Consider the following 25,625-nt stretch of genomic DNA (forward strand, 5'->3'; position numbering starts at 1 on the left):
TTTACCTGCCTAGAATAGCTGTGTGCCATTCTTGAAGGTGTAGCTAACTTTGGTCTGCCTGGTGCATCCAAAATTAGTGTAAAGAGTTCTTGCTTATCATAGACTGTTCCACTGAGCTGAAAAGCAACTAATTGAATATTACACCAAAAAGGTTTTACTCACGTAGTATAACTGTGTGTTATCACAAACGTAGTAGAGGTATATACTGTGCCTTGAATCTGTGTTCCACTATTCAGATAAGTATATTTGCCAGTTGGATTACTATGTGATTTCCTTGGTGAGTGTCACTGCATAACTGACAGGGTCTACTACCCTTGAATTACTGTAAAGAAATCTGAAAGTAACTTGTGGTTTTACTTCCCATGAATAGGTGAGACCTATAATTAATGTGTATGATAAGGTGTGACTTCCCTAGAATTACGGTATTCTGAATAAGGTCTATGCTTTGGACTGTGTACTTTACAGCATAGTGTTGTATTTTTAGAATTGTTATATATAATGTGACGGTACTTATTTTCCCAAGATTTACCTTGGTCTACTTGTATTTAAATAAACCCTTTATTTTTACAATACATAGCATTTCTGTGGACCATATGTGCACAACAATTTGTTTGTACTGATTCGACAGCCCTCTCTCCCTCCAAATATGAGCCTGGCTGCTCTGTCTACACTACCTTATACTCAGGTGATACAGCCTTATACGAAGAGTGGAGTCTTGTACTGTCTCAGTTGAATGGTTTTACTAAGCCCTTAGTTGGACTTCAGAAAGTCTGTCCTAACAAGAAGTAGAACAAAACATTCAGGAGAAACAGAAGAGGGAGAATATTACAGCATATATAGATCCTAGGCTTCACTATACCTGTGTAGATTCATCTTTCATGCATGAAGGGTCGTGCAAATGAGGATCCCGCGGCCACTGTCCAGTGAGATACGGTCCAGTTATTGTGTCCAATGAAGATGTTCGTCTTATGGCTTTGGAGGTCCTTATTTTATGAGATTTCGGCTTCTCAACTAAAAAAACACATTTTTGCAATTAAAAACTTAGTTATAATGTCTAGCAACATAATATGAAAGCATGTAACCTGTTCAGCTTGCTTTTTTTTGGGCAGTATCATCAGAGTAATACTGCCTGATATTAAGGTTGAAGTCCATGCATGGCATTCTGCAAATGCAAGTTATCATCATTATAAAAATCAAATAAAACCAACTACTTGTATGTTTATCACACTGATACTACTTAGAAAGTAAGGGGCAGAATACTGTAGCAAAACAAGCAGAGATGAATGAAGGAATTACACTTACCTTGGCAAGATGTGCCCATTACACTCCAAAAGAGGCAACAGCACCTATAACCACTTCTCTTGAAAGTTGCTATCCCACTGATCGCATGACCAGCAAAACATATGTTAGGAAACTACTTGTTCCTCTCATTTACTTCTCCAGGTAGCCCAACATATTTAATGAATTGCCACTAAAACCCTGCACCCATGTTCTAACCCTTCCCCAGGAATGTCCCACTATCAACCCAACAGTCTCCAATAGCACTATATCAATTTCTGACAATCCTCGTATTTCCCTATTGTAATAGGTCTGTGGAGATTCATAATAGCCACACCCATCCAGTACCCCACTGCACCCCAATGATCCCCTGCTTCTCCCCAATTTGGTCTTAAGTCTCACTCCCAAAAGTGACATACCGGCAGGTAACATGCCGGTACTATACCCCTAGAGTTAAAGCGTCTATATTTGCTAAAAGTGTACATATTTGTGTTGTATGGTATGCATGCTCATGTTCACTTTGGGCCCAGTCTGTTAATCCTTCCCGATTATAGGGCACCAAAAATGCTGAAGTCCATTACGGCCCAATTCTGTGACAAGCCGATTGTTAACCATTCAAGGCTCTTTGGAGGGCCACCTCCATCGACACCAGGATGCATTACAGAATACCTTGTAGGACAATTCAAAACCTAGTGTTAATAGATGCACGACTCTGGCGTAGTTTGGAGGCTTGCGAGCAGGTGGAGCTGGTTGAGCAGTCACCATGATGGACAACGGCAAGGATTCCCACATTCATCTGGACTTAGTATTAAGAGTGCAGAAGATATTGAAAGAGCATGGATCATATACAACTACTTTATGAAAAGTTCTAAATCATCTGTTTTTAATTATATTAAGTGAGGGTTAATGTGACAGTTCTCATTTTATAGATTGCTATTAAAAATGTGAAGTTATTTTATCATCCTTTATTTTTTCAACTGTTCACTGTCCTTTTAGAATCGTGCTCCATGATAAAGCACATACAAAGAATGAAGTTGCAAAATGAGGCGATGTTCTGGTGGCATATGCATGAATTTGATCTGCCATGATAGATGTCTAGTAAAAACTGCCAACTGCAAACACTGTCCCACAATGCTGCACATTCCTATCTATCTGAGAGATTCACCAGTATAAATCTAATAAGATCCACCAGATCCTCCAAATCCAACGGCATCTCACTACCTAGATTTAATCTTTCCAGAGTCGGAGGATGCAGCTTCCAGGTCAAAGCAGCCCAACTTTGGAACTCCCAACCCCCTACACTACGCATAGATCAACCATACCTTACATTCCATTCCGACAGAACTTCATAAGGTGGATCAAAGACGCGGACAAATAAGCAACATATTTCTATCCGTCCATAACCAACTATGCCTGTCCACCCCCAGCTGACCAACCTGTATCTTTGTACATACTTACCTGCCCTTTAGTGTTCTACTGTCCGTTGGGGTATGTACTTTGCCCATCCTGTAATAACATGTACCTTTGTGTTTTGCTCGGTTATGTATATTTATTGTATCTGTATGTGCCTAAACTGTTATGTAACCAAGCTTTAAGTTGTCGTATGCAATGCGCCCTAATACCCTTGGGTCTGGCGCGCAGTACAAGTAATAAAACAAACAATATCCCCAAAAACATTCTCCAGCACTTCTGGCACTGACCTAGTACCACATAAGCCATGTAATGCCTGTATGTGTGTTAAGCAGATTGCGGTTTCGCATAATGAAATTGAGAAACACAAGCAAATAATGAATTCGTGAGTTGACCAGGAGAAGGGAGTCATTCTCCTGGTCCAAGTGCTTTTGGTGAAACAGACCCTTTCACAAGAGACTGCTGTTAAGTCGGCCAAGACTGGAGGATTCCACCAGGAGAAGGGAATCATTCTCCTGGTGCTTTTGTTAAGAGGAGCTTGGAACATTGGGTGGTTCAGCTATCAGTGGTAGGGATTGTGAGAAACCTGAAAGTGTCTCGCCCGCTTGTCCCCGTGGGATCCGTCATCCAGGTGGCCAGGACAAGGCCATCGCTATGGGATCAAGTTCCTGGGGGTGGACCAGTGTGTGAGGATCACCTGTTGGGGGGTCTTCGGGGAGTGGAGGTGGCACACCAAAGGGTGAGACGGGGTATCCCCTTCCTTAGGACACATTTTCCACATCCTGCCCAGTAGGATACTTAGAAACTCAACCCCCTCCTTTCCAAAATGAACACTTTCTCGCGTCGTGAGCGACAACGGACTAATATCAGAGCCGTTTACCTCACATGTCCCAACACAAGGGTCAGGCAAAGTCAGGCAATTGCCGACAACTATATACACCTGACTGCCCTTTACCTTCCCCGCTGGGATAAAAGGCATAGCACCAGGGCACATTCCAAGCAAGGCTGATGTACAAGGAAACCACTATTCCAAGACAGCAGTTCAAACAGAGCCTAAAAGCAACAAGACCTGAAAGGATGTCAAGGAGGGAGTTGCCCTTGCCCTTTTCAACCCAGACCTGCAAAGCCTCTGATGAAAGAAACATAAGACCGGGAATCGCAGCTGGCGAGTGGTGTGACGGATGTCAGCAGTATGTGGAACACTCCCGCAATGATAGTCTAGCAAAACCCCTTGTACAATCGAAAGCCCTTGACAAGTTGTAAAAGTTGTGCCGATAAAGCAATTGTAAAAGTGACGTTTACACCGGGCTGAGGGGAACGCCACACGAAATGTGATCTTGTAAACCCTGCACTTGACATAGGCTAACAGAGTGCCCCAGTGAGATGAGAATGCCCTTCGGAAGTCTCTGTTTAAATAAGTGCTTTGGGAAGTTGAAGCTGAAACAAGGATCAGAGCCAGGCTGAGGGGGATCCAAGAGTGAAGAGTAACCACCCTGCGTGAAGGTTATCAGAAGGAACTTTTGTTTTGTTGGTTTGGCATATCAAACCTCTGAAGCAAGAGAGGTTTGCATGAGAAGAGACTTGGGTACAGAAGGCCCCGATATAGTGGAAAGGAACTGTAAGATTGTGCCACAGAAGCCCAGGAGTATGCTGTGCTCAAGAGTCCCACCTCGTACAGTGCTAACATGGGAAAGGAAGACACCGGCGATAACATCCCGATTTATCACTTTGTGAACACTCTTTCTTTTCTTGTGAACATTATCCCACACTATTTTGTAGCGTAGTGGTAAGGCTTGGCAATAGGTGTTCTTAGTATAGGCCCTTTAAATTTGATTAGACTCCACTAGGACTGTATTCTTATTATTTGATGGTCGTAGCTTGCTCCCAACTTAGATTTAGTTTTAGATTAGGTGTTTATCTCACCCACTTTACAGCTTAATAAAGACCCTTGAACTGTGATCATCTGTCTTGCTTTGATACCATGCCTTCCATACAGGATAGAGTAGTTGACTTGGGCAAAGAACAATACTTTTTGGTTTTGACCGACATCCTGATGAGCACCCAAGTAGTATTTATTGAGGCAGGCACAACCCCTCTAGAGATAGGGAAACACAGGTTTACTTTCTTTGAGTCATTACTAAAAACCTATAGTCAAAATGAGAAACCATGTCAGCCCCCTTACTTCATCATGCCACAATTGGTAGGACGCGGACATGGAGCTGGACAGGGTTCACCGTACTCTCCTGAGGAGAATGGTCTAGGAGGAGAATGCAGTCTGGCCCACCGGAAACACTAGCTTGGGTCCATTTCTATGCAATAAATGAAAGCATTATGAAAGCCTGGAGGGATTATCCAAGGTTGAAATTTAGGAATGCAACCGTTTCCTTGTACTAAGACATGGCATAGTCCACACTGGTGGAAAGGAGAGACCTGCGACCCTTAACTGAATGGCTTCCAGAGTGAAAGATTGCATACAGCTGGGGGCTCCCCTACAGACTTACTTTTCACGGCAGGTGGCAAGAGTTGGAACATTTGCTCCATGAAAGAAGCTGAGCATCTACTCAATCCCGAGTTGAGGGTGGAGGTCGACTCATGGGCTAATGGTCCAAGATCCCACCCCGTTGAGAACCCTACAGCACGGTCTTGGTGGGAGAAGTGCAGAAGACCAAAAGGGCCTCCCGAGGGATCAAGGTGGACAGGCCTATGTGACTGCAGATGATTAACAGGGTAGTGAAAATGTGTGGCTGGGGTTTGCTCGCCCTTCACTATTTACAGGACCACGGTTATGATCATTAAGTTGAGTTAGTTGGTCAATAGCAGCTGGGATCAAAAGTTACATGTTTATTCTTAAAATTGGGCTGAGGTTGTATGGTTCTTGCTGGAGGACCTGGGACGGATTAAAATATTTCACTCACAAGGTTTGGATGTAGGGAAGGGGGGAGGGGGGGGAGGAAGGAGAATAAGTTGGCAAAATATGTTACAAAAGTCAAAACGCAGTTCTGCCACAGGGTCTCTAGCCAATATCAGTTACATATTGATAATGCCACATTGCTGAATGCTTGTTATATGATAGGTGATAGCCAACTAAACAGTTCTAAATATTTTATCTCCAAATGGCTAAGGAGAAGATCAGTGAACTGCAAGTGTTTACTTGGAACGTGCAAGACCTCAACTCGCCAACAAAAATCAGTGATGCGTAGGGTAGCAGACTTATCCACTGACATTTACAGGAGACACGTTTGCCAATTAAAGATGAATAGTGATGTCTGCATAAAAAATATAAGAAACGTTTTGCTACATCTGGGGAGAAGAAAAGGGGGGTTGCCTTGCTCCTGAGCAGGGAGGCACCACTTAAGAGATATGCTGCGGAGGTACATTTTGATTAAGGGCCAACTGTTTGGGCGCAAGTACACTTTTATATCAATTATTGGGCCAAACAATGAGCAAGAGCGCTTTCTAAAGTCAATTGTCCCGCAAATTGTCTCCTTCAATGAAGGTCAGCTAGTAATTGGTGGTGAATTCAATTTGATGCCAGATCTGTAAACTGACAAAACTCTTCCCCTTACCAAAGTTGACTTCAGAAATGCAGTGGAACTGGCTAGATTTTAGAGAGAGCTGGGGGTGGTGGATATTCGGAGATTGGCAAATGAGGGGGCGCTTGACTAAACCTTCGCTTTTCATGTACACAGGGATCTCTCACGAATAGATCCAATTCTCGTGCCGGGCCATTATTCTCTTGCCTAGAGGAAGTCGCTATTCTCACTGCGGGTTATCTCTGATCATGGCTTGGTTATGGCTCCAATTAGGTAAACTAAATAGACCGTAAACGACTAAGCCCCCATGGAGACTATATGACCTTCTCTTAAAAGACGCAGCAGTGCGCTGGGAACTCTTGGCGGCTTAACCAATTATCTGAATGTAAATATATCCCCCGAGTGGCCCCCCCATCCACAACTTGGGATGCGATGAAAGCATCACTACGGGGGTGGGGGAATCCTGGCATGCACAGCCTCATTTACTGAACTAACAAACTCTGCCAAGCCCATTTCAAAGGAGGTGGTAAAAACGCTGGTAAGAGAGCACAAAGCCAAACACGCAGGTTCTGGCGAAAACTGAAGGAAACCAGAGCCCAATCGGAATTAAGTCAATAAATTGTTGCAAGCCGCAACAAAAACCAAACAATACTATTCCAGGCACGGAAACGAAGCAAATGGTTTACTGGTTTATAAACTTAAAAGGATTTGCTCCTGAAATAATATTCAGGCACTTAGAGGGTCGGTCACGTTTCTCCACTTCAAAGAGCAGGAGAAACGAGATATTATGCTAGAGTATTATCACGGAATAATGACTGGCTTGCCCCATGCTAAGCTGCTACAGGCAAATTACCCATCAGGTGTCGCTCTCGAGGACCCCATCACTCAGACTGAAGGAGAGGTAATAAAATAGTTGAACATCGCCCCTGGACCAGACCGCTACGCAGCCCCGTTCTTCAAAGTATACTCACACATTCTAATCCCACACACAACGAAACGACTCTGCTCTTTTTGAACCTCAGGTCGCCTAACCTCCTCAATGAAGGAATCTCTTCTGATTGTCATTCCCAAGCCAGGTAAAGACCAGACGGAATGTCATGCCTATAAGCCCATTAGCATCATGAACAAAGTTAAAGGATTTAGAAAAATGTTAACTCGAAGATTAATGGGTATCCTGAGTAAACTTACAGATCAGGACCAGAGAGGATTTGTGACCAATAGGTCGGCCCATGGCAATATCCAGAGGGTTTTAAATCTCATCGAAATTTCCATCAGCGCTAAAGTGGAACTGGGTATTCTCTCCCTAGATGCTCAAAGCATTTAATCTGGTGAACTGGGGTTATATTGGGAAGGTACGCAATCATAATGGGTTTTGGCCTATTTTTCGGCACTTGGTTCTCGCCAATTAACAACAACCCCCCACACTCCTAAGAGTTAATGGCCCGTTCACACAAACTATTGATTCCTCAATGGACCAGACTAGACAACCCGCTCTCTCCCCTAATTTACACCCTAATTATGGAGACGTTATTGCCACCAGAATTCGACAAAAAAAAGTGTAAAGGGAATTCAATGCAGAGATAACATCTCAGAGGTCTCGTGTCGATGTCATGCTTACACTACGGAAGGTCGAGACCTCGCTCCCGGCCTTAATAGGGGAATCTGAGCAATTCGGCAAGTCTGGGAATTCATGGAAAAGCCGACAAATCTAATGAGCTGGGGATTCTGATACCAAAGCCCTGCCAAAGGGCCCTAGCAAAGAGGAGTCCAATTACTGGGGTCAATTCTGACCTGAACTACCTGGAGGTCCGGATCTCAAATCAAATCCGATACACATACTGGTGTAACTTCCCACACTTATTTGAGAATCTTTATGATGACTTGGACCATTGGCAGAAACAGGAAATCTGGTTTGGAAGAATATCTCAACAATTTAGATGAACCTAATGCCCAGATTCCTTTACCAATGCCTTGCCCTACCAGGCAAGATTCCCGATAGAGAATTGGGGAAACTTTAAAGTAGAATAATACCATTCATATGGTGGCATAAAAAAAGCATGCATCGCTAGGAGGATTATGCTCAAAGGAATCAACAATGGGGCTGTACGAGTTCCAAAATGTTTAGATATAACCTTGCAGCACAGGTATTCCATATGTTTGCCTCATATCGTGGACCAAACTCCCAAATGGAAACAGACCGAGGAGAGCTGGTCCTCAGTGCTCCTGCCACACACCCAAGACTCACACGCCAGAACCTCAGAACTACACTTCTGACTTCCACTGCAACCTCCATTTACTATTGGAAAAGGGCAGCACGTAGACTGGACATTAAATCTATGGCAGGTCACATCTCCCCAGTTTGGAATAATCCAGACTTCTCTGCCAGATTTGACCTAGTTAGATTTGGGGAGTGGAAGGAGGGAGGCCTGCCTCTCCTAGAGGACCTATATGTAAACCAGAATCCTCTTGCTTGAAGAGTGTAAAACAACATTTTGGATACCAGAAGCAGAGCGATTTCAGTGTGCCCAGTTGAGGCACTGGGCCAACCAACCAGGCATAAGAAAGCATGGGAACAGAGAGCCGACGGCACTGGTACTAACCTTAGTATCTAATAAACAATCATGCAAGATTTCAACACTATTCAAACTACTGGACAGAAGGGATCAATGAATTAAGGAGGAATATATGAAAGAAATGGCAGCAAAGTCAAGGTAGGGAATTAGATGATAAATGTTTGGTCGCTATATAGATGCGCACTTTTGGAAGCTCCAGATGTGTAACAGAAAATGTGCAGTGAAGGTGTGCTAATGATGGTATAAAACACCAGAGAGAATGGAGAATGCATACAATCAATCCCTCTACTCTCCATTGAGCTGGAAGGGTTTGTAAGGGTTTATGTTAATGTTAAAGGGTATTTGTACCGTGCACTATCACCAGATCGGAAAGGAGAGTGTGGAGTGAGGGGAAGGGTGGGGGGTTTAGTAGGGTACTCGTGCCTCGAAACACTTGTGTATAGGCTTGTTACAAATGCCATATCATATTATTATAGCGGGGATAGGTAAAGTGAGAGTTCCAATGGCCTGTTGGCAGTTTCAGTTCGGATTGCACGATTGGCTGAGCTTGGGTGCGATTTTAGGTTGGGGCAATTCCCATGTTCTGTTGTGCATGGTTGTGTGTTTGTTGTTGCAGTGTGGTAAAGTGCATCAGATTGCTGTGCGGAGATGTGGTTGCGCGTTTGCAGAAGATTGAGGTTTTAGAGTTGGGGTTTACCTCCTTGCTTTGGACTTCTGTGCTCATCATCTCTGATCGTCCTGTGTGTTGGACATTATGTGGCAGTTTAATCGACACGCATTTGCAGGGAGGCGGGTTCCTCTAAGTTTCTAGCAGTATCTGTGCATAAGAGGTTGAGGCAGCCTCCCCCCGTCCTCGGGCTAGAGAGGATTAAATTAAGGGGTTCTGGGTTTCTCGCTGGGTTTCTTGTGGGGGTCCCTACCTACCGCGATCAGGTGCCTGAGGGCCTCTTCGGTTGCCTGTATTGGTTAACGTTCCCACAGGGTCTTTGTTTTTCCTCATCGTTTCCTTCTGATTCTGATGTGGAGTTAAGTAGTTTTCTGAATTTCAGGTGATCTTTGTATTGCGAATGTTTTTACGGCGGCAGTTACAGGTTTTTGCTGCCAGATGAGGGAAAGACGACCCACCGAATGTTCTTTTATTGTATGGTTTTGGTTGTAGGCGAACGTCATTGCTTTTTTAAAAAACTTTTTTGGGGCAATTTTAAAACATAACAAATCACAACCACATGCCACGTGCATGCCGCCCTACACCCCCCCCCCGCACGATGGTAACAGAGCAGGATGTAGAACAGTCATACACGTATGCAGTAGGGTCTGGATCGGGCTCCTGCCAAGGAGATGAAATGTCCAATAGTACATTAGCTGATAATGTAAGTTCTGTGGGTTGTTTCAGTTTGGTACTGAGATCAAGTAATTGATATATGGACCCCATAGGTCTGGGGGCCTTGCGTCTAGGGGTAGAGTCTTGATGAAATTTGTTTCAGTGTCCTGACAGTATGCTATGTCTTGTAGCCACAGTTGTGCTGTGGGGGCCGGGGGGTGTCCCTTCCCCCCAGGTCATGGCCACCCCTCTGACAGGCCAGAACCAGCAACAAGCCGGTCAACCCCCTCACTGAGATCGGCATGTCTTTCGTTTTAACCAAGCATTGCAACCTTGGGGTTGTGTTCGATTGGTTCTCCCACTATTGCAGAGGTTTGTTCTTGTACTTCTCTCCAAAAGCGACTGAATAACAGGCACTCCCAGGCCAGATGAATGAAGTCTGCAGCTGGTGCGCCGCAACGTTTGCATGTTGCAGGTATGGTTGGGCGCCTACTGTAAAGCCGGGCTGGGGTGTGGTACACTTGGTGTATGAAGTTGAAATTTATCAGTTTGTAGCGTGAGTTTAGAGACACTTTCTGGGTTTGCCACAGAAGTATGACAAGCCTTCATCTAGGATAGTGATCCCCATCGATTCCCCCCCCCCATCTCGTTTTCGGGGTCAGTAACTGAGTTGTAGTGTCGGACAAGAGGTTACTGTAAATCGTGGACACCAGTCTGCCCTCTCCTTGGGATTGGATCACCCCGTGGAGGAGATGCCACAAGGGTGGTTGTTATGGGAACGTGGGGAAAAGCGATTGGGGTGTATGACGGGGACGGAAGTAAATAAATGTGTCTAATGCAGAATCTGCTCCTCGTTCCTGCGACTGTTGTGGCGTGAGGAAGGTCCAGTCTATGAATAGGTCGTTTAGTGTGTCGATCTGTAGCTTGTTGGCCCATTGGCGGTACACCTTTTCTGCTGCGAGTGGGATCCCCGTTATGAATCTCACTGGTATAAGGGGAGAGAACCTGACTGGAGCAATTTTCTTCCATATTGCGTATGTGGTGTACACTATGTTCAAGGGACTTGAATGTCACATATAATGGCAGCCCGTAGTAGATTGGGGGTTATTAAAGCGCGTTCAACTTGGACGTGGGGTCTAATGAACTGGGTTGCATTCTAGTGTCAGAGAAACTGGGCATGAGAAGCCCAGTACTATCGCTCCAAATCAGGTAGAGCTAGACCACCTTTTGCAATCGGTCAGATAAGTGTGGCATGGGCTACTCTCGCTGGCTTGTCTGCCCAAATGAGCTTGAGAATTAAGCTGCGCAACGATTGGAGGAACTTGTGATAATAGGAGAGGGATGTTTACAAACAGCTAGAGGGGTCTGGGTAAAATACCCATCTTTACAATGAAGACCCGGCCCCATAGTTTAAGCGGGAGTTGTTTCCACCTGGATGTTTTGTCGCGCCGGCCATCGACTGCTCTCCCATAGTTATCGCGGAAAAGGTCTAGGTGATTCTTGGACATCAAAATTCCCAGGTATCTAACTCCTGTGTGTTCCCACTTAAACCTGTTGTCATCGTTGTATACCTCCGTTTCAGGGGTAAGTGGAAATATGACTGATTTTGTGTGGTTGATTTTTAAACCTGAAAGGGTGCCAAATCGGATAATTTTGCGCATGACTGGGTTTAGGTTCTCAGCTGGGTTACTGAGAAATAAGGCCACATCATCAGCATATAGGTACATTATTAATTTATGGAGTCCTAAGGTGAGACCTCTCTCCATAGGCAGCCCGGGGTTCCATTGCCAGTGCGAACAATAGAGCCGACAGGGGGCATCCTGGCCTAGTCTCCCTTTGGAGTTCTATACGCATGGACTTTACTTTCCCAAGTACAATACTGGATAGAGTGTGTTTGTAGAGGAGGGAGACTAGGTCTAGGAAGCGTTCGCCCAGGCCCATCTTCCTTAAAATCGCAAAGAGGAATGGCCATTCGACAAGAGTCGAAGGCTTTTTCTACGTCAAGCAGGAGTGCTGTGGTTTGGGACGATGGATCTAGTGCTTCGATTGCGCCAAATAGGTGTCTAATGACAAAGGTTGTGTTATGGCCTGGTATGAAACCAGCTTGATCAGCTAACACTAGACCAGGAATCAGGGGGAGCAGTCTGGAAATGAGGCTCTTTGTGAGGATTTTTTTACATTATTTAATGAAATTGGTCTGTATGACACGCAGTCTTTCAGGGGTTTTTCCTGTTTTATGGAGTACTATTCCATTTGCTTTGCGGAGCGTGGGGGGTAAGCAGCCTACTCTAGTGCTTCTTCAAATACTCGCAGTAGGTTTGGGGTGACGAGTGGGGCATATGCCTTGTAAAATTCCCCTGTTAACCCGTCAGGGCCCGGGGCTTTTGTGCTGGAGAGGTCCTTTATTGCTGCTAAGATTTCTTCGATCGTCAGTGGTTTATACAGGGGTTCTCTCAGCGGGTTGTTAACCCAGTATAGTTCTGTGTCTTCGAGGTATTGCTGGAGAGCTGCTGGGCTGCTTGTGTATTTTGAGCTGTAAAGGTCTTGATAGAAAGCGCAGAAGGACTCTGCTATTTCTTCTTCAGCGTAGACTAGCACTCCTTGGGGATTTTGGATACATTTGATCTGTGGGGGTTTTCTATCTGGCGCTAACAGCCATGCTAGGAGGGCCACAGGTTTTTGGCTTTCTCCATACTGACGGGTGCCGTGAACTTGTGTTAGAAATCGGGTTTCGCGGTCGGCAGTGGATTTGAATGTGTCTAATTCCTCCCTCAGGCGAGCAAGGGTCATTCAGGGCGGCATATGAGCATTCAAGTTCCTTCAGTTTTGTCTCGCTGGCGGCGAGTTCACTCCTGATAGTTTTCAGAATCCCGTTCTCTTTGGCTATGCATACCCCTCTAATATAGCAGAGGGTCCCCATCTGATGTTACAGAGTCTAGTTTGATAGTTAAAAAGGAGGTGATTTCGTACCGGAATTCCTGGGCAAACACTTGATCCTGGAGCGCACCGGATGTGAATCTCCAGTGGGGTCTACCTTGTTTGTCATCTGTGGGAATACATTCAAGAGTGACGGGGGGGTGGTTAGAGAGCGTTCTTGGGATCTGACATGATCCCCATTGGAGTCAACTATTTTTAGATACCTACAGGTAGTCCAGTCGGGAGCTGGTATTGTGGACCCATGAGTGGAAGGTGTAATCACGCGAGTCTTGGTAGCTTAGTCTCCAGGAGTCTACTAGGTTGTAGGCCTTACAGATCTTGCAAATCTGGACACTCGCTTTGGAAGGAGTGTTGGTGAGTGTGTGCGATTTGTCTCGATTGGGGTCTAGTGTAGTGTTCATATCCCGTCCCCATATGATCGTGGCGGAATCTACCCCCACCAGGTGTGTCATCACCCAATCAAAGGTGTTCGCCCCATCTATATTTGGACCGTAGGTGTTCACCAAAACAATTTCACACCCCTGAGAATCCCCAGACCAGGAGTGATCTGCCTTCCCTGTCGCTATCGGTTGACAGAAGCCTAAACTTTCTTTTCTTGTTGATTAATATAGCCACTCCACTGGCATGAAATGATTAAGAGGAGAAAAATCTGTGGCACCCCCAGTCGGGTGCACAGCATCTTTCAGATGTTGGGAGAAGGTGCGTTTCCGGTATGAAGGCAACGTCAATATTGTGTCTCCTGAGATATTGGGATACTTTCCGGGTTTTGGTTGGGTTGTTGCCCCCTCTAATATTCCAAGTTGCTAGCTTGAATGGAATGGGGAATTGTTATTGCTGTCTCGGATGTGGGCATCATACTTGGCAGGTGCTGTAATTATTTGAGGGCGTGTGTGTAGACTGCATGTGATTGACCACAGGTGGCGTGTCTCCTTGGTAGTTTCCTGTACTTTGGGTGTCGCTTCCAGTCTAGAGGAGCCTGGAGCCTGGTAACTTCCTTCCCTTCTCTTTTGCGGGCAACCCCCAACTGGCCCATCGAATAACCCACCCGCTCTGACGGATGACAAGCTGGTGGACCCTTCTTCGTGGGCCCCTTCCAGCTCTTAGACTGATTCGAGGTTGTTTCCCGTCTCCCTCCCGCACAGGCAACGCCCATATGCACCATCCTCCCCAACTCATAACTAACAAATGGTGCTGAGCTCTCGGCGATAGTGCCCAAACAAGTTCAGCAGCTCCCTTCGACAAATTAGGTGGTTGTGCCTAAGCGTGGGATATCTTGGTTTCAACATTGAGATCGAGAGCAATGTTCTGTTTTGACCGCTTCAAGCATAGACACGCAGACCAGGAGCTGTGGAGAAGCGTGTGCCATCTACCGTGCTGCGCACTGTCAGGATGGATTTCTTCTGTCGTGATCTCTTCTGGCTTGACTCAGGTTATTTCAAATGGGCCTGCAGCCGAGTCTGTCTAGAAAGGCGTTTCCTTCCTCTGGTGCGTTGAAGAACTGGGTCGTTCAGGCGTGTTGGGCCCTCAGCTTTTCAGGGAAAAACATGGAGTACTGCATTTGATTGTCCCCGAGGCAGCGTTTCACTCTGGATATTGTCGCCGTTGTAGTGGAGCTCTGCTTTGTCTCTTGCGAGTCTCAGTATTGTATCACGGTCCTTGTAATTGAGTAGTTTTGCGATGATGGGGCTTGGGACAGCCCCTGGGATCAGACAATTGGACAGTATTCAATGAGCCCTTTCTACCACAAATAGCAGGGACAGAGCTGTGGCGCCGAATAGTTCCCTGCAGATGTGCGCAGCGTGATTGCAAAACAACCTCTTTATCTGTCTCACTTACCTGGTGAAATTCTTGGCAAGTCGCCACCTCTGCATTCACCTGCAGCGCTTCTAACACCACTCCAAGTGTTATAGGTCCTTGCGCTGTACCTCGCTGTCCTTTGCCAACCTTAGTTTGTTCCCTGCAGATGGTCTCAACAAAATCTTCCATTTTTTGCAGGATTTGTTTCTCTCGCACCCTCATCAGCCTGATGTTGAGGCGGGCCCTCCCTTGTAGGTGCAGACATTGTTGCTTCATCAGAGTGCTCTTCCCAGAGGTTAGATGGTTATTTTCTTTTGTAGCAATTCTGCTCCTTGGCAGTGGATTGCTCTGCATGTTATGCATATTGTTTTGAACCTTATTTGTGGTTTGATCAGTAGCCAATGTGGCATTTTCAGCGCTGGGTTGATGCGTTCTCTTCGTGGTAGTCTGAGCAGGAGTCTGGCTGGTGCTTTTGGATACGTTGTGGTTTCTTTAGTAGGCGGTCAGCATTCCGAGGTATAGGCTGTTGGCGTAGTCTATTCTGGACGTGATGAGGGAGATGATGGGGAGTGTTTGATAGATGAAGGAAAGAAATGGTAGAATCCCTTTTACTGTGTGCAGGTGGAAGATTGATTATTGCATTTACTTGTGGTTCTAGTGTTAGTTCGTTGTCCATCAGGACTCCAAGGTTTTTTACTGTGGTCAACGGTGTCAGTGCTGTTCCTAGTTCTGTCGGCCATGGGATGTAGTGGTAGTTCTCTCCGTCTTTGGGCATACCATTATTTGTTTTGCCTGGGTTGAGTTTGAGGCGGTTTGTAGACTGTCTCCCAGCGTTGTGTTTTCCTCATGTGCGTCTTGTATTTTGTAGATCTGAGTGTCATCAGCATAATTGTAGCATTTGAAGCCATGTCTTTTAATGAGCTTTTTTAGTGGAGTCAGGTAGATGTTGAAGAGCAGTGGAGATAAGGAAAAACCTTGTGGTACTCCACAGGTGGTTTCCCTTGGAGTGGATTTAAAAGGTCTGATCCAGACTGTTTCTGTTCTATCTGCTAGGAACAATGTAATCCTGAGTAGGGCTAGGTCGGTGATTCCTATTTCTTAGAATCTCCTGATGAGGTGGTCATGGTAGACTGTGTCGAATGCTGCAGAGAGGTCCATAAGTATCAGAGCTGCGCTTGTGTCCAATTCTGCATTTGTCTTTAGACCATCCCAGATTGAGAGGAGTACCATTTCCGTTCCTATATAGGTCTGAAGCAGCCTTGTGCCTGGTCCAGCAGTAGGCGTTTTTCTATGCGTTCTTGTGTTATTTTATAGACGTAGGTTTCGAGTAGTTTTGCTGAGATGGGGATGTTTGAGATGGGTCTGTCGTTTGAGTGCTCTTGCACGCTGCCTGCTGTGTCCTTGAAGAGTGGTTTGATGTACGCCGATTTGAAAGATTGCGGCAGTTGCCCTGTTGAAAGTGATAAGTTGAAGAGGTTTCTGTAGTATTCCATATATGTGCCTTGTGTGAGGATTGACATATGGAGGAGCCTGCTTTGTTGCCATTAAAAATGTATTTATTTATTTTTTTAAATACACTTATTTGTACTTCGAGGATTAAACAAGATACATGCACGTAAGGCCTGGCAAATGCTTCCCTCCCCGATACATGATCAGTAGAGCCGGCTTACTCCTCGACTTCAATAGTTCCAATGACCTCGAAGGTTTTAACATTTAACTAACAAAACTCTACCACCTCCCTCCCGGGTCCCCAGTCCAAAATCCCCCAGCTTTGTTACTCTTCAGCTTTGTATCCATGTGCTTTCGGTTTCTGAAGTCCCTTAGCGTACCTGAACATTTTTGAGCATCCAAGGTTTGTGAAAGTGGGATTCTCTGTCTTCTACAAAGTCCTGGAAGGGTTCCCACACCGACAAAAAATGTAAATATGTCCCCGCCTTTAACATGCTTATCTTTTCCATAGCCATCACCCCCCAAGCCTTACCCCACCACCAGGGCGCTGTTAGGCCATTTGCAGACTTACATCTCTCGGCGAGTGACATCCTTGCTGCTGCCAAATGCGTGATTAGGGTGGCTCTATTCCCTGAGGCAGAATAGATGCCCTCCGAAACTGCTCCCAATAAAATTATTTTGGGCGACATCAGCAATTCTGTTCTTGTTATCTCCTTTATATGACCCAGTATTTCCTTTCCAGTATTTCCTTTCAGTATGCTACTGCCTTCGGGCATGTCCACCACATGTGATAAAGGTCCCCCTCTCACCACATTGTCTCCAGCAGCCCGGGGGGCATTTTGCTTTGATTCTGTGTAGCCTGTTGGGGGCCATATACCACCTAAAGCCTACCTTGCAGGCCAACTCTTTAATCGCCTACATTTGGATGCTTTGTGTGCTCTCAGCCAAATCCGTCTCCAGTCTTCTTCCGCGAGTGCTTCCCCTATATCCTTCTCCCACTTGTCCTGGTACGGGAATTTGTCTCCTGCTTGTGTGTTGGACAAAAGTCTATATAGTCTTGTTATCCCCTTCAAACTGGACCCCTCCTGCGTGGTTAGTTCTAGACCGGTGGGGGGGTCTGGATCCCGCCCTTTTCACTAATGGGTTGGAGATCCAGTGCCTTACTTGCATATACTTATATCTTTCTTTTTCCCTTACTCTGAATTTTCCCTTACATTCCGTGAAGGACAGGTGGACCCCCTCTTGATGCATGTCTTTTAGCGTTAGCGCTTCTCCCCGTTCCATCCCTCCCAGAATTTCTGCTGCAGGCCCGGCTTCAAATCTGCATTATGCGCCAATCTTGAGAATGGGCCCAGTCCCTTGCGCATTTTTTTTTTCATGCCCAGCGCTCTATCCCAGCTCTGTTGCACCACTTTGGTGGCCTCCAATAGGTTACCCTGGGTTTCCCGAGCTCCTCTGGAGAGGAATTTCAGCACCCCCAGCGGGATTGCTGTGGCCTGTAGTTCCAACCTACACCACCCCTTCAGCGTGTCTTGACCCACCCCCATTTAAGCATTGGGGCTAGTTGTGCCGCCAGTACGTACATCCCGATGTCCGGGACTCCCAAGTCCCTCAGGAGAGGTGGACGTGTCAGGATCTGTTTTTGGATCCTGGGTCTCTTCTTTTGCCAAATAAAGGTGTTTATCGCGTTTTGCATTTCTTGAGTTGCGCTGGGTGGAATGTCCGTTGGGACCGCTCGTGCCACTTACAATAGGCGAGGAAGGAAGGTCATCTTCACTGCTGCGATTCTCACAAACCATGATAGTTCCTGTGCCTCCCACCTATGCAAATCCACTTGTAATTGCTTCCGGAGGGGAGTAATATTCTCATATAGGCTCCCTGGTTCCCTTGTTAGTTTTAAACCTAGGTATTCGAGGGTGTTTTTTTCCCAAATTAGGGGGTATGTTTCCTTTAGAACTGTGATCCCCTCTCTCTCCTCTGTTATATTTAGTGCCTTAGACTTAGAGTAATTTATGGCAAACCCAGAAAAACTGGCAAATTCCTCGAGTTTCAGGATTGCCCTGGGCATCAAGGTTGTGGTGTCTCTCATAAAGAGCATAATATCATTGGCGTATAAAGCGATTTTATGCGTTATATCCCCTCCTTTTACGCCTTTTATTCCTGGGTCCCTTCTGACCTGTACTGTGAAGGGTTCCATTGCGAAAATGAGAGGTGAGAGGGGGCATCCCTGTTGTGTAACCTTCCTTATATTGACCTGTTCCAAGCTTTGACCATTTACTATGAAGTTTGTGGCGGGAAGCTGATAGTTGGCCAACACCATCCTAACGAATGTTGTCCCGCACCCGAATCCCTCCAGGACTAGTTTTAGGTATTCCCAATCTAGGCTGTCGAAAGCCCTTCTGGCGTCAAGCGCCGCTATTGAGAACCGCTGATTCGTTCTCTTCCCCATCTCAATGATAGCAACCGCCCGCCTTATATTATCTTGCGTGTTCCTGCCTCTAATGAATTCCGCCTGGTCTTCATATATATATAATCTCAGGTAAAACCTTCATCAGCCTGTTAGCCAGTACTTTAGCGTACAATTTTGCATCCGTGTTTAGGAGCGCTATGGGGCAGTAGCTGTGCATTCAGGGGGATCTTTGCCCGGTTTTAACAATAATATGGTTGTTTATTTCCCCATATCAACCGAGACTGCTCATTTCTCTCTAATAGTATTGAAAAGGCGTGTAAGGGTTGTTAACAGCTGTATGCTGAATTTTTTATAGTAACCACTGCCTAGACCATCCGGGCCTGGGGTTTTGTTTGCCGGGAGGGCCTGTATTGCTAATTTCTTTGGCCGTTATTTCTCCCCCCACTAGCTCCCTATATTTCTCTGTAATCTGAGGCAGCCTATTTGCTTCCAAATAAGATTTCTGACTTGCCTGTACCAGGAGCTCTGGTTTTAGCAGGTTCTTATGGAATTGTATGTAGAGAAACAGAGGGTGGGTGAAGCGTGCACTCTAGTTCCCAGTGTTGAATACCTGCTGCATTTCAAGTTGATGTTCTCCTCCAAGCGCTTTCATGTCTCTAACAATCTTCAGGGAGGCTGTCTTTTCAGGTGTTACAGATTAATCTCAATTGGTCTCAAGGAATTTTGGTAGCTGTAGTCTGTTTTTGGTAACCAGGAACCAACTCCCCTCCAAAAGCACAATTTTTTTCCCCTAGTGTCTGCAGAATTCCGATTATATATGTATCCTGTTTTTCGTTGGGAACATATAAGGCCACTATCGAGAAGAGTTGTCCCCTGAATCTACCCTGGACTCCCAGGTATCTCCCTTCGGGATCTCTGATTGCATGTACTTTTTTGAACTCCAGGTCGCGGCTAAGCAGTATAGCCACTCACTTAGACCTTTTACTGCACGAGGCAAAGAATTGGTGGGGGAATGACCTGTGTCCCATCCTTTTTTCATCTTCCGGGAGGAGTTAGGTCTCCTGCAGGATTCCTATAGCTGTTTGCATTGCTAACATTCTGCTCAGGATGGTGCAGCGTTTAGCTGGTGAATTCAGCCCCTGCACATTAAGGGATATTATTGTATCTTCTGCCATTGCAGTTTGTCCCATTGTTCTTGCGTTTGCCCATGTCCTGTGTCCCGCTGGGGGAACCGGTTTCCTCGTGTGTCCCCCCCCTGCCCTTCCCCAGCCTCGGAGCTCAAAGCCTTACCCTTGTTGCCCCCCCCCCTCCAATCCCAACCCGTCCCCCCTCCTCTTTCACCCTCCTCCTGAGGTAGTATGTGGCTGGGGAACATAATCTGCCCCCGGTAGACTTCCGGGCGTTGGGTCACCTTTACCTCAGTGTTCTTCTTGAGCCAGAATATTTCCATATCCTGAGTTGAATTCACCAATGGCGAGTCCTCCATCTCTGTGCGGGTCCATTCCGGACGTGTCCCGCTGCTGTGCGTGAGCTAGTTAAGTGTCAAGTTTTAGATTTCCCCACAATCTTCTGGCCTTTGTGGGGTTCTTTGCTCCGTGTTTGTGTTCATTCTTTGTGTTTATTGGGGTCCATTAGTTTTTATTCTTGGTCAGCTCTTCTTCTTTGAGTCGACCATTCCCATGAATTGTCCTGGCTATTTTGAGTGTTCCGACTTGGCCTGGTGTCCGCCTGGTTCTGATCCTCCTCTATGAGCAACAATGCCAGGCCCTCCTCACAGGTGTCGATTTTCATTGCCTTGCCTTCTCAAGTGAAGGTCAGCCCGAAGGGGTATGTACATCTGTACGCAATGTGTTTCGCTTGCAAGTCTTTCGTAACTGGTTGCATTAGCCTTCGCTTGTGGAGCATTGGGAGGGCCAGGTCCTGATCGAGATGTATGTGGCCTCCGTTGATCATCGGGGCGGTCTGTCCCTTTGCAGCTCTCGGGACGTCTTCTTTCAATCCATAAGATGTCATGGCTACCAGCACATCCCTAGGTATCGCTCCCGGGTCGCTTCTTTTGGGCCCTACTCTGTGAATCCTATCAAATTCAATCTTTTCGGGCTGAGTCATTTAATAGGCTGCTGAAACATTGTTGCATGGTAGACTTTAGGTCGCCATCCGTTACCGATTCGACCAGGCCTTTGATCCTGATAGACCTGCGTGACCTGTTGTCGAGGTCTTCGGCCTGGATTTCTAGGTTGTTCGTTGCTCTAGCCACCTGGTCCAGGAGGATGCGATTATGTTTTGAGTTTTCTGCCATTTGTGATAGACCATTTTTGACTGTGTCCACTCTTTCCCCCAGCTCGGTCACATCCTTTCGCATCTCCTGTAGGGTGGATTTTAGTTTCTCCTTCATTTGTCCCATTTGGGTTTGGAAGGTGCTTGTGAGCCTGGCCTCCATGCCTTTCAGACAGTTCAAGAGTTCCTCCTTGTCCGTGGCCATTGTGGGCAAGGTTGTATTATCTTCCACGACTGCTGTCCTGTATTGGTGTGGACGGCAGGTCATCCGTTTGTTGTCTCTGCTTGCACACTTTTCCAATTGGCCTTCTTGACGCCCAGAGGAGGAGGCCTTAGCTCTTGGTAGGGCGATTTTCACTCTTGCTCGAGGCATCGGGGTTACTCCCCCCTCCCACCCCAGTGTTTGCGCGGGGAGGAGGGGGTTGGTTTGCACCTGTTCTTCCTGCGTGGTTCGGTGTGTTGCAGCCCACTCCCGGAGCGCCAACGGGTATTGGGTTTCCCCGATTGGGGGTCTTCTGTCCCACCTTGGCGGTGTTGTTTTGCCCAGTCTCGACGGTTGCCTCTCTTTGGCCTTGTTGGGGCTTCTCCCCGTCTCTGTGCGACTTTTCTTGCTGCGAGTCACCCTGGAACCTTGATGCCCGATTGCCAGCTTGATGCCAGGCGGGCTCCTTCACTCTGGTCGCCCCCACCGTGAGTTTGCAGGCTCCGTTTAAGATCTCTCCCCCGGGGCCTGAATGTGATCAGCTGGCCTCTTGCACCTCTCTTCCGGCGAACCTACTCCTGAAGGTCCGTCTTCTGCCTCCGGGTCCAGGTGCCTATGCAGGTGATCCACCCCATGTGGGTGGATAATGGGCGAATTTGCAGCGCGTCCGTAAGGCGACGGCTGCTGGCAATCGTCCCCGGTTCTGCTTTGATCTGCCTCTATAATCCAAATCCCCTGCCCACCACCGCCGTGTGGATACGCGTCTATTGCCCGTAGCTTCGGTGTTCCCAAGAGGGGTTATGGGTGACCTACGGATCCTTGCTTCATTTCTTCAGTTGTGGGTGGCGGTGAGGGGGCACTCTTATGACGCCTTGCAGCAGTGCGGATTGCAAAGGTTGTGGCTTGGCCCCTGTGGACCCACTGTCCACCAATTTCCCCTTGGTGCGGGCCGCTCCTGAGTTCCACCAAGTGTCTATGTGGGCCAGCTACCTCCCCCGATTGTTGCCCCCTCTGCCATTGTATCGTTGCGCCCTTCCCCTCCCTTGGGGCTTTGACTGTGGTTCACAATGCTCGTGGCCAGCTTACGGTTCATTGTTGTGTCGGGGCCGGTGTACCCACTTCTCTCTCCCTCCTCCAGCCAGGCCAGGACGGTGCGTGTTAGGTTTATGGGGCCAGTGGAATGCTGTGGTCGGTGCGTCCCCCCTCCCCCCCAAGTGCCGGATTGTTTCACTTACTTGTGCCCCAGGTGAGACGGCCTTGGGCAGGGGCTGCCCCATGACTCTGTATCCGGGCCCCGGGTGGGTCCCTGTTCGTGTGTTCTCTCGTGACCTTCGGGGCAGTTGGTCGTTGGGGGAAGAGGAAACCACAGGCGCACCCGTGCCACTGGCGTGAGGTCACGCCACCTGTCCCGCTCGATTGGACTCCGATCCACGGATCAGCCTTAGGGTTGGGGCCGCCGCCATACTCGCTCTCCTAGTCCATGGGTGGGGGGCGCCCCGCCCCACTATGTATGGAAGATTTTGCGGCGCACCAGCCCTCTCCCACACTCCGGCGTGCACTTCCCATGAGCCTTGATCTTTCTCACCGATAGCCTACTGCCCCAGTGGTGTTACGTGCCCCGATTGTTGGGTGCACGGCGCGCCGGTCATGCTCTGGCTGAAAAAGGCTGAAAAAAGCGTTAAAGTCCTTCTATTTCGCCCCATTATTCTCCCCTTTTATTCCGTTTGTAGGTCCGCTTCGAGGATGCTCCTTTTGGGCTTTTGGTATGTTCTTTTGGACTGCTTTATCCACCTTTCGGTTGGTGCCCGCACAGAGGACCAGAGGATTGCATCCTCGCAGTCCGGCGACCATCTTTGAATCTTGTTACCATTTTTTTATCAGCTTGACTCTGCTGATATTTGGGGAAAACTTTGGAGTTTGTTCTGATGATCCTCAGTTACGAGTGTATGTTGTGCGTTTTGGTTGACCGGTCTGCTTTGTATGATTTGGTGGATGGTGCTGATTTTGTTTTTGAAGTGGTCTGCAAGTGTGTTGCATAGTTTCAGTGAGGGTACCAGTAGGTTGTTGCAGCCAAGGGGGGTTTCTCATTTCGTTTATGCTATTAAACAGTTCTTTTTGGGTATTTGCAGATTTGGTTCATCGCATTTCTTTTTGGCCTTATGGATTTCTTTTTGTATGAACCGATTTGTCATTGAAATTGTGATTTTTTTTTGCCTGGTCGCATTTTTTCCTCCTTTCTTGTTCAAGCTTGTTTTTCCTTTTCATGGCACTGGGGAGCGGGGTAAACCATTTTGCTGTTGCTCTCTTGCGCAATTGGGTGAAAGGTTTTTCCTTGGAGATCTCGCGGATTGTTCCAGTGATCCATTTATGAAGTAGTTCTGTTTTTCTGTCGAGGTTGACTTCGTTCAGGTTTGGGGTTGATGGTTTGTTGTTTTCGAGTTGTTCTACAAGTCGGTAGCTTTGATGGTCCTCCAGTTTCTTTCCATGATAGTTGGCATTTTGTCAGGTTATTTGGCTGTTTTCATAGGCAATATGGTCACAAATGGAATGAAGTGATCGCTCCAGAGTATCTTTATTGGTGGCGTTGTGGTGATGAGGTTTTTGTGGTGAAGATTGCATCTAGTAATGTCCTGCTGTGTGTGTTGCTCCTTTGGCTAACTGGTGTAGTTTCATTGGGCCTCATTACAAGGTTGCCGGTATGGTAAAACCGATGACGGTATTACAGTACCGGCATCATTTACCAGACCCGAGTATTACAAGCTGAGATGCCGGTGTCACCAGCATCGGCAGGGACTCGCCATGGCCGGCTTCACCCTTGGCATATCAGCATGCCCAGTTAAGTGCACGTTAAGAGGTGCACGGACATGCAAATACTGGCATGGACATGCCGGTAATAATGGACACAATGATGCCGTTAACACTGGCATCGCGGTGCAAGTATTAATAGGAATCTGGTGTGCAGTAAACTGCCACAGGTGCCCACAATCAGCACAGGTGGAGGCAATGCAGTCTGGCACAGCACAAAAACAGCACTCCCAGGCACCACACCCCTCCCAGATCCACAATGCTACCATTAGCACTAGCAGTACTGGAGCTGGAGGACATGCCTGGACAGCAACTCCTGGAGGAGGCAGTGAGCCAGAGGATGCGCAGGAGGAGTAGGAGGGCGAGAATGGGCCAACAAATACCCAATGCGCAGGCAGTTGTACCCCACAGGCAGCCACCAATCCCTCACCTAAAGGCCAGCCCATTCAATCTAACCCCTGCCCAGATCCACACCCTGTACCAACTGGACAAGGACTCCATCACCACAGTGGACCTCATACATGATGACCCAGTAAGCCTAATCAACATCCGGACAGCCGCCCCCCCCCTCTTGCTGAAGGTAGTATGTGTGTGTGTGTGTGCGCTACACTTCAGCACACAGTGGGGAAGCTACATGGAATTTCCCAACCCGGTTTCTCTAGTGTGCTCACCCAGGTGCTAGATGCACTCCTGTCCCATGTACGCGACCACATAAGCCTGCCACGGACTGCAGAGGAGGTGAATGCCACCAAAGTATCATTCTATGCATTTGCAGGCATGCCCAACGTCATTGGTGCGCTCGACTGTACACATGTTGAGCTGGTTGTCCGGCATGCTGTGGAGGTAGTGTACCGCAACAGAAAGCTGTACCATTCCCTGAATGTACAGATGGTGTGCGATGCACGCAAAATAACCCATTGCTGTGCAAGATTCCCAGGCTCCATACATGACACCATGGTGCTGCGGAATTCCACGCTGCCCCGCTACATGGCATGACATGCTGGACCTCGTACCTGGCTGTTGGGTGAGTCTTACCACAGGTGCATGATGGGTGTTGATTGGGGAGGAGTGTTAACAGCATAGGCAACCTGTCTGCTGGGTGGGTCTGACCACAAGGCCATGAGGGTTGTCGGAACATAGCATAGGATTGCATTCATGATGAGCACAAGTGCACACTGCATGCATACATCCATCATACCTCCTGGAATAACCCAGAAACATTACCAAATATGCACTGAATTACAGAGAGACTGGGTAGGGCAACAGAAGGCTAAGTCAGATGAGGAATTCAACCTAGCAACCACATCATTCACAAACAGCACAACATGAAACCACACAAATGCAATGGAACTATACCACCCACAGCGTACAGGGTGCCTTCAACTGTGACCATTGTAAATGAAACAGAATGTGCAACACAACTGATGCATGCAGATGTGTGAGGCCTTCACAGCCGTGTCTACATGCAATCAACACATACAGTGCACACACCAGCACATGTATCAGGGACATCACAAAACATGAACACCATGTACCACAATGCACCACTACATAGTGTGAATGCATAAAATACATGATCTCAGCAAAGCTATTCACGAGTCATGCAGCCCTGCCAGAGAGAATACCATCTGCA

The 25,625-nt window shown here is 47.3% G+C and overlaps 1 protein-coding gene across 2 annotated transcripts in view; it reads right to left on the reverse strand.

Moving 5' to 3' along the window:
- The window catches only part of GLCCI1 (glucocorticoid induced 1), a 654,614-nt gene that overhangs the window by 476,783 nt on the left and 152,206 nt on the right, over positions 1–25,625 (reverse strand). For both annotated transcript variants that reach the window (XM_069648520.1, XM_069648519.1), the window contains exon 2: positions 860–1,011. In XM_069648520.1, coding sequence (XP_069504621.1) covers positions 860–1,011 — 152 coding nt within the window. The remainder of the gene's footprint in view (positions 1–859; positions 1,012–25,625) is intronic.

The sequence above is a fragment of the Ambystoma mexicanum genome, chromosome 2q, assembly GCF_040938575.1.
Source record: "Ambystoma mexicanum isolate Mex_15411 chromosome 2q, UKY_AmexF1_1, whole genome shotgun sequence".
Classification (NCBI taxonomy): domain Eukaryota; kingdom Metazoa; phylum Chordata; class Amphibia; order Caudata; family Ambystomatidae; genus Ambystoma; species Ambystoma mexicanum.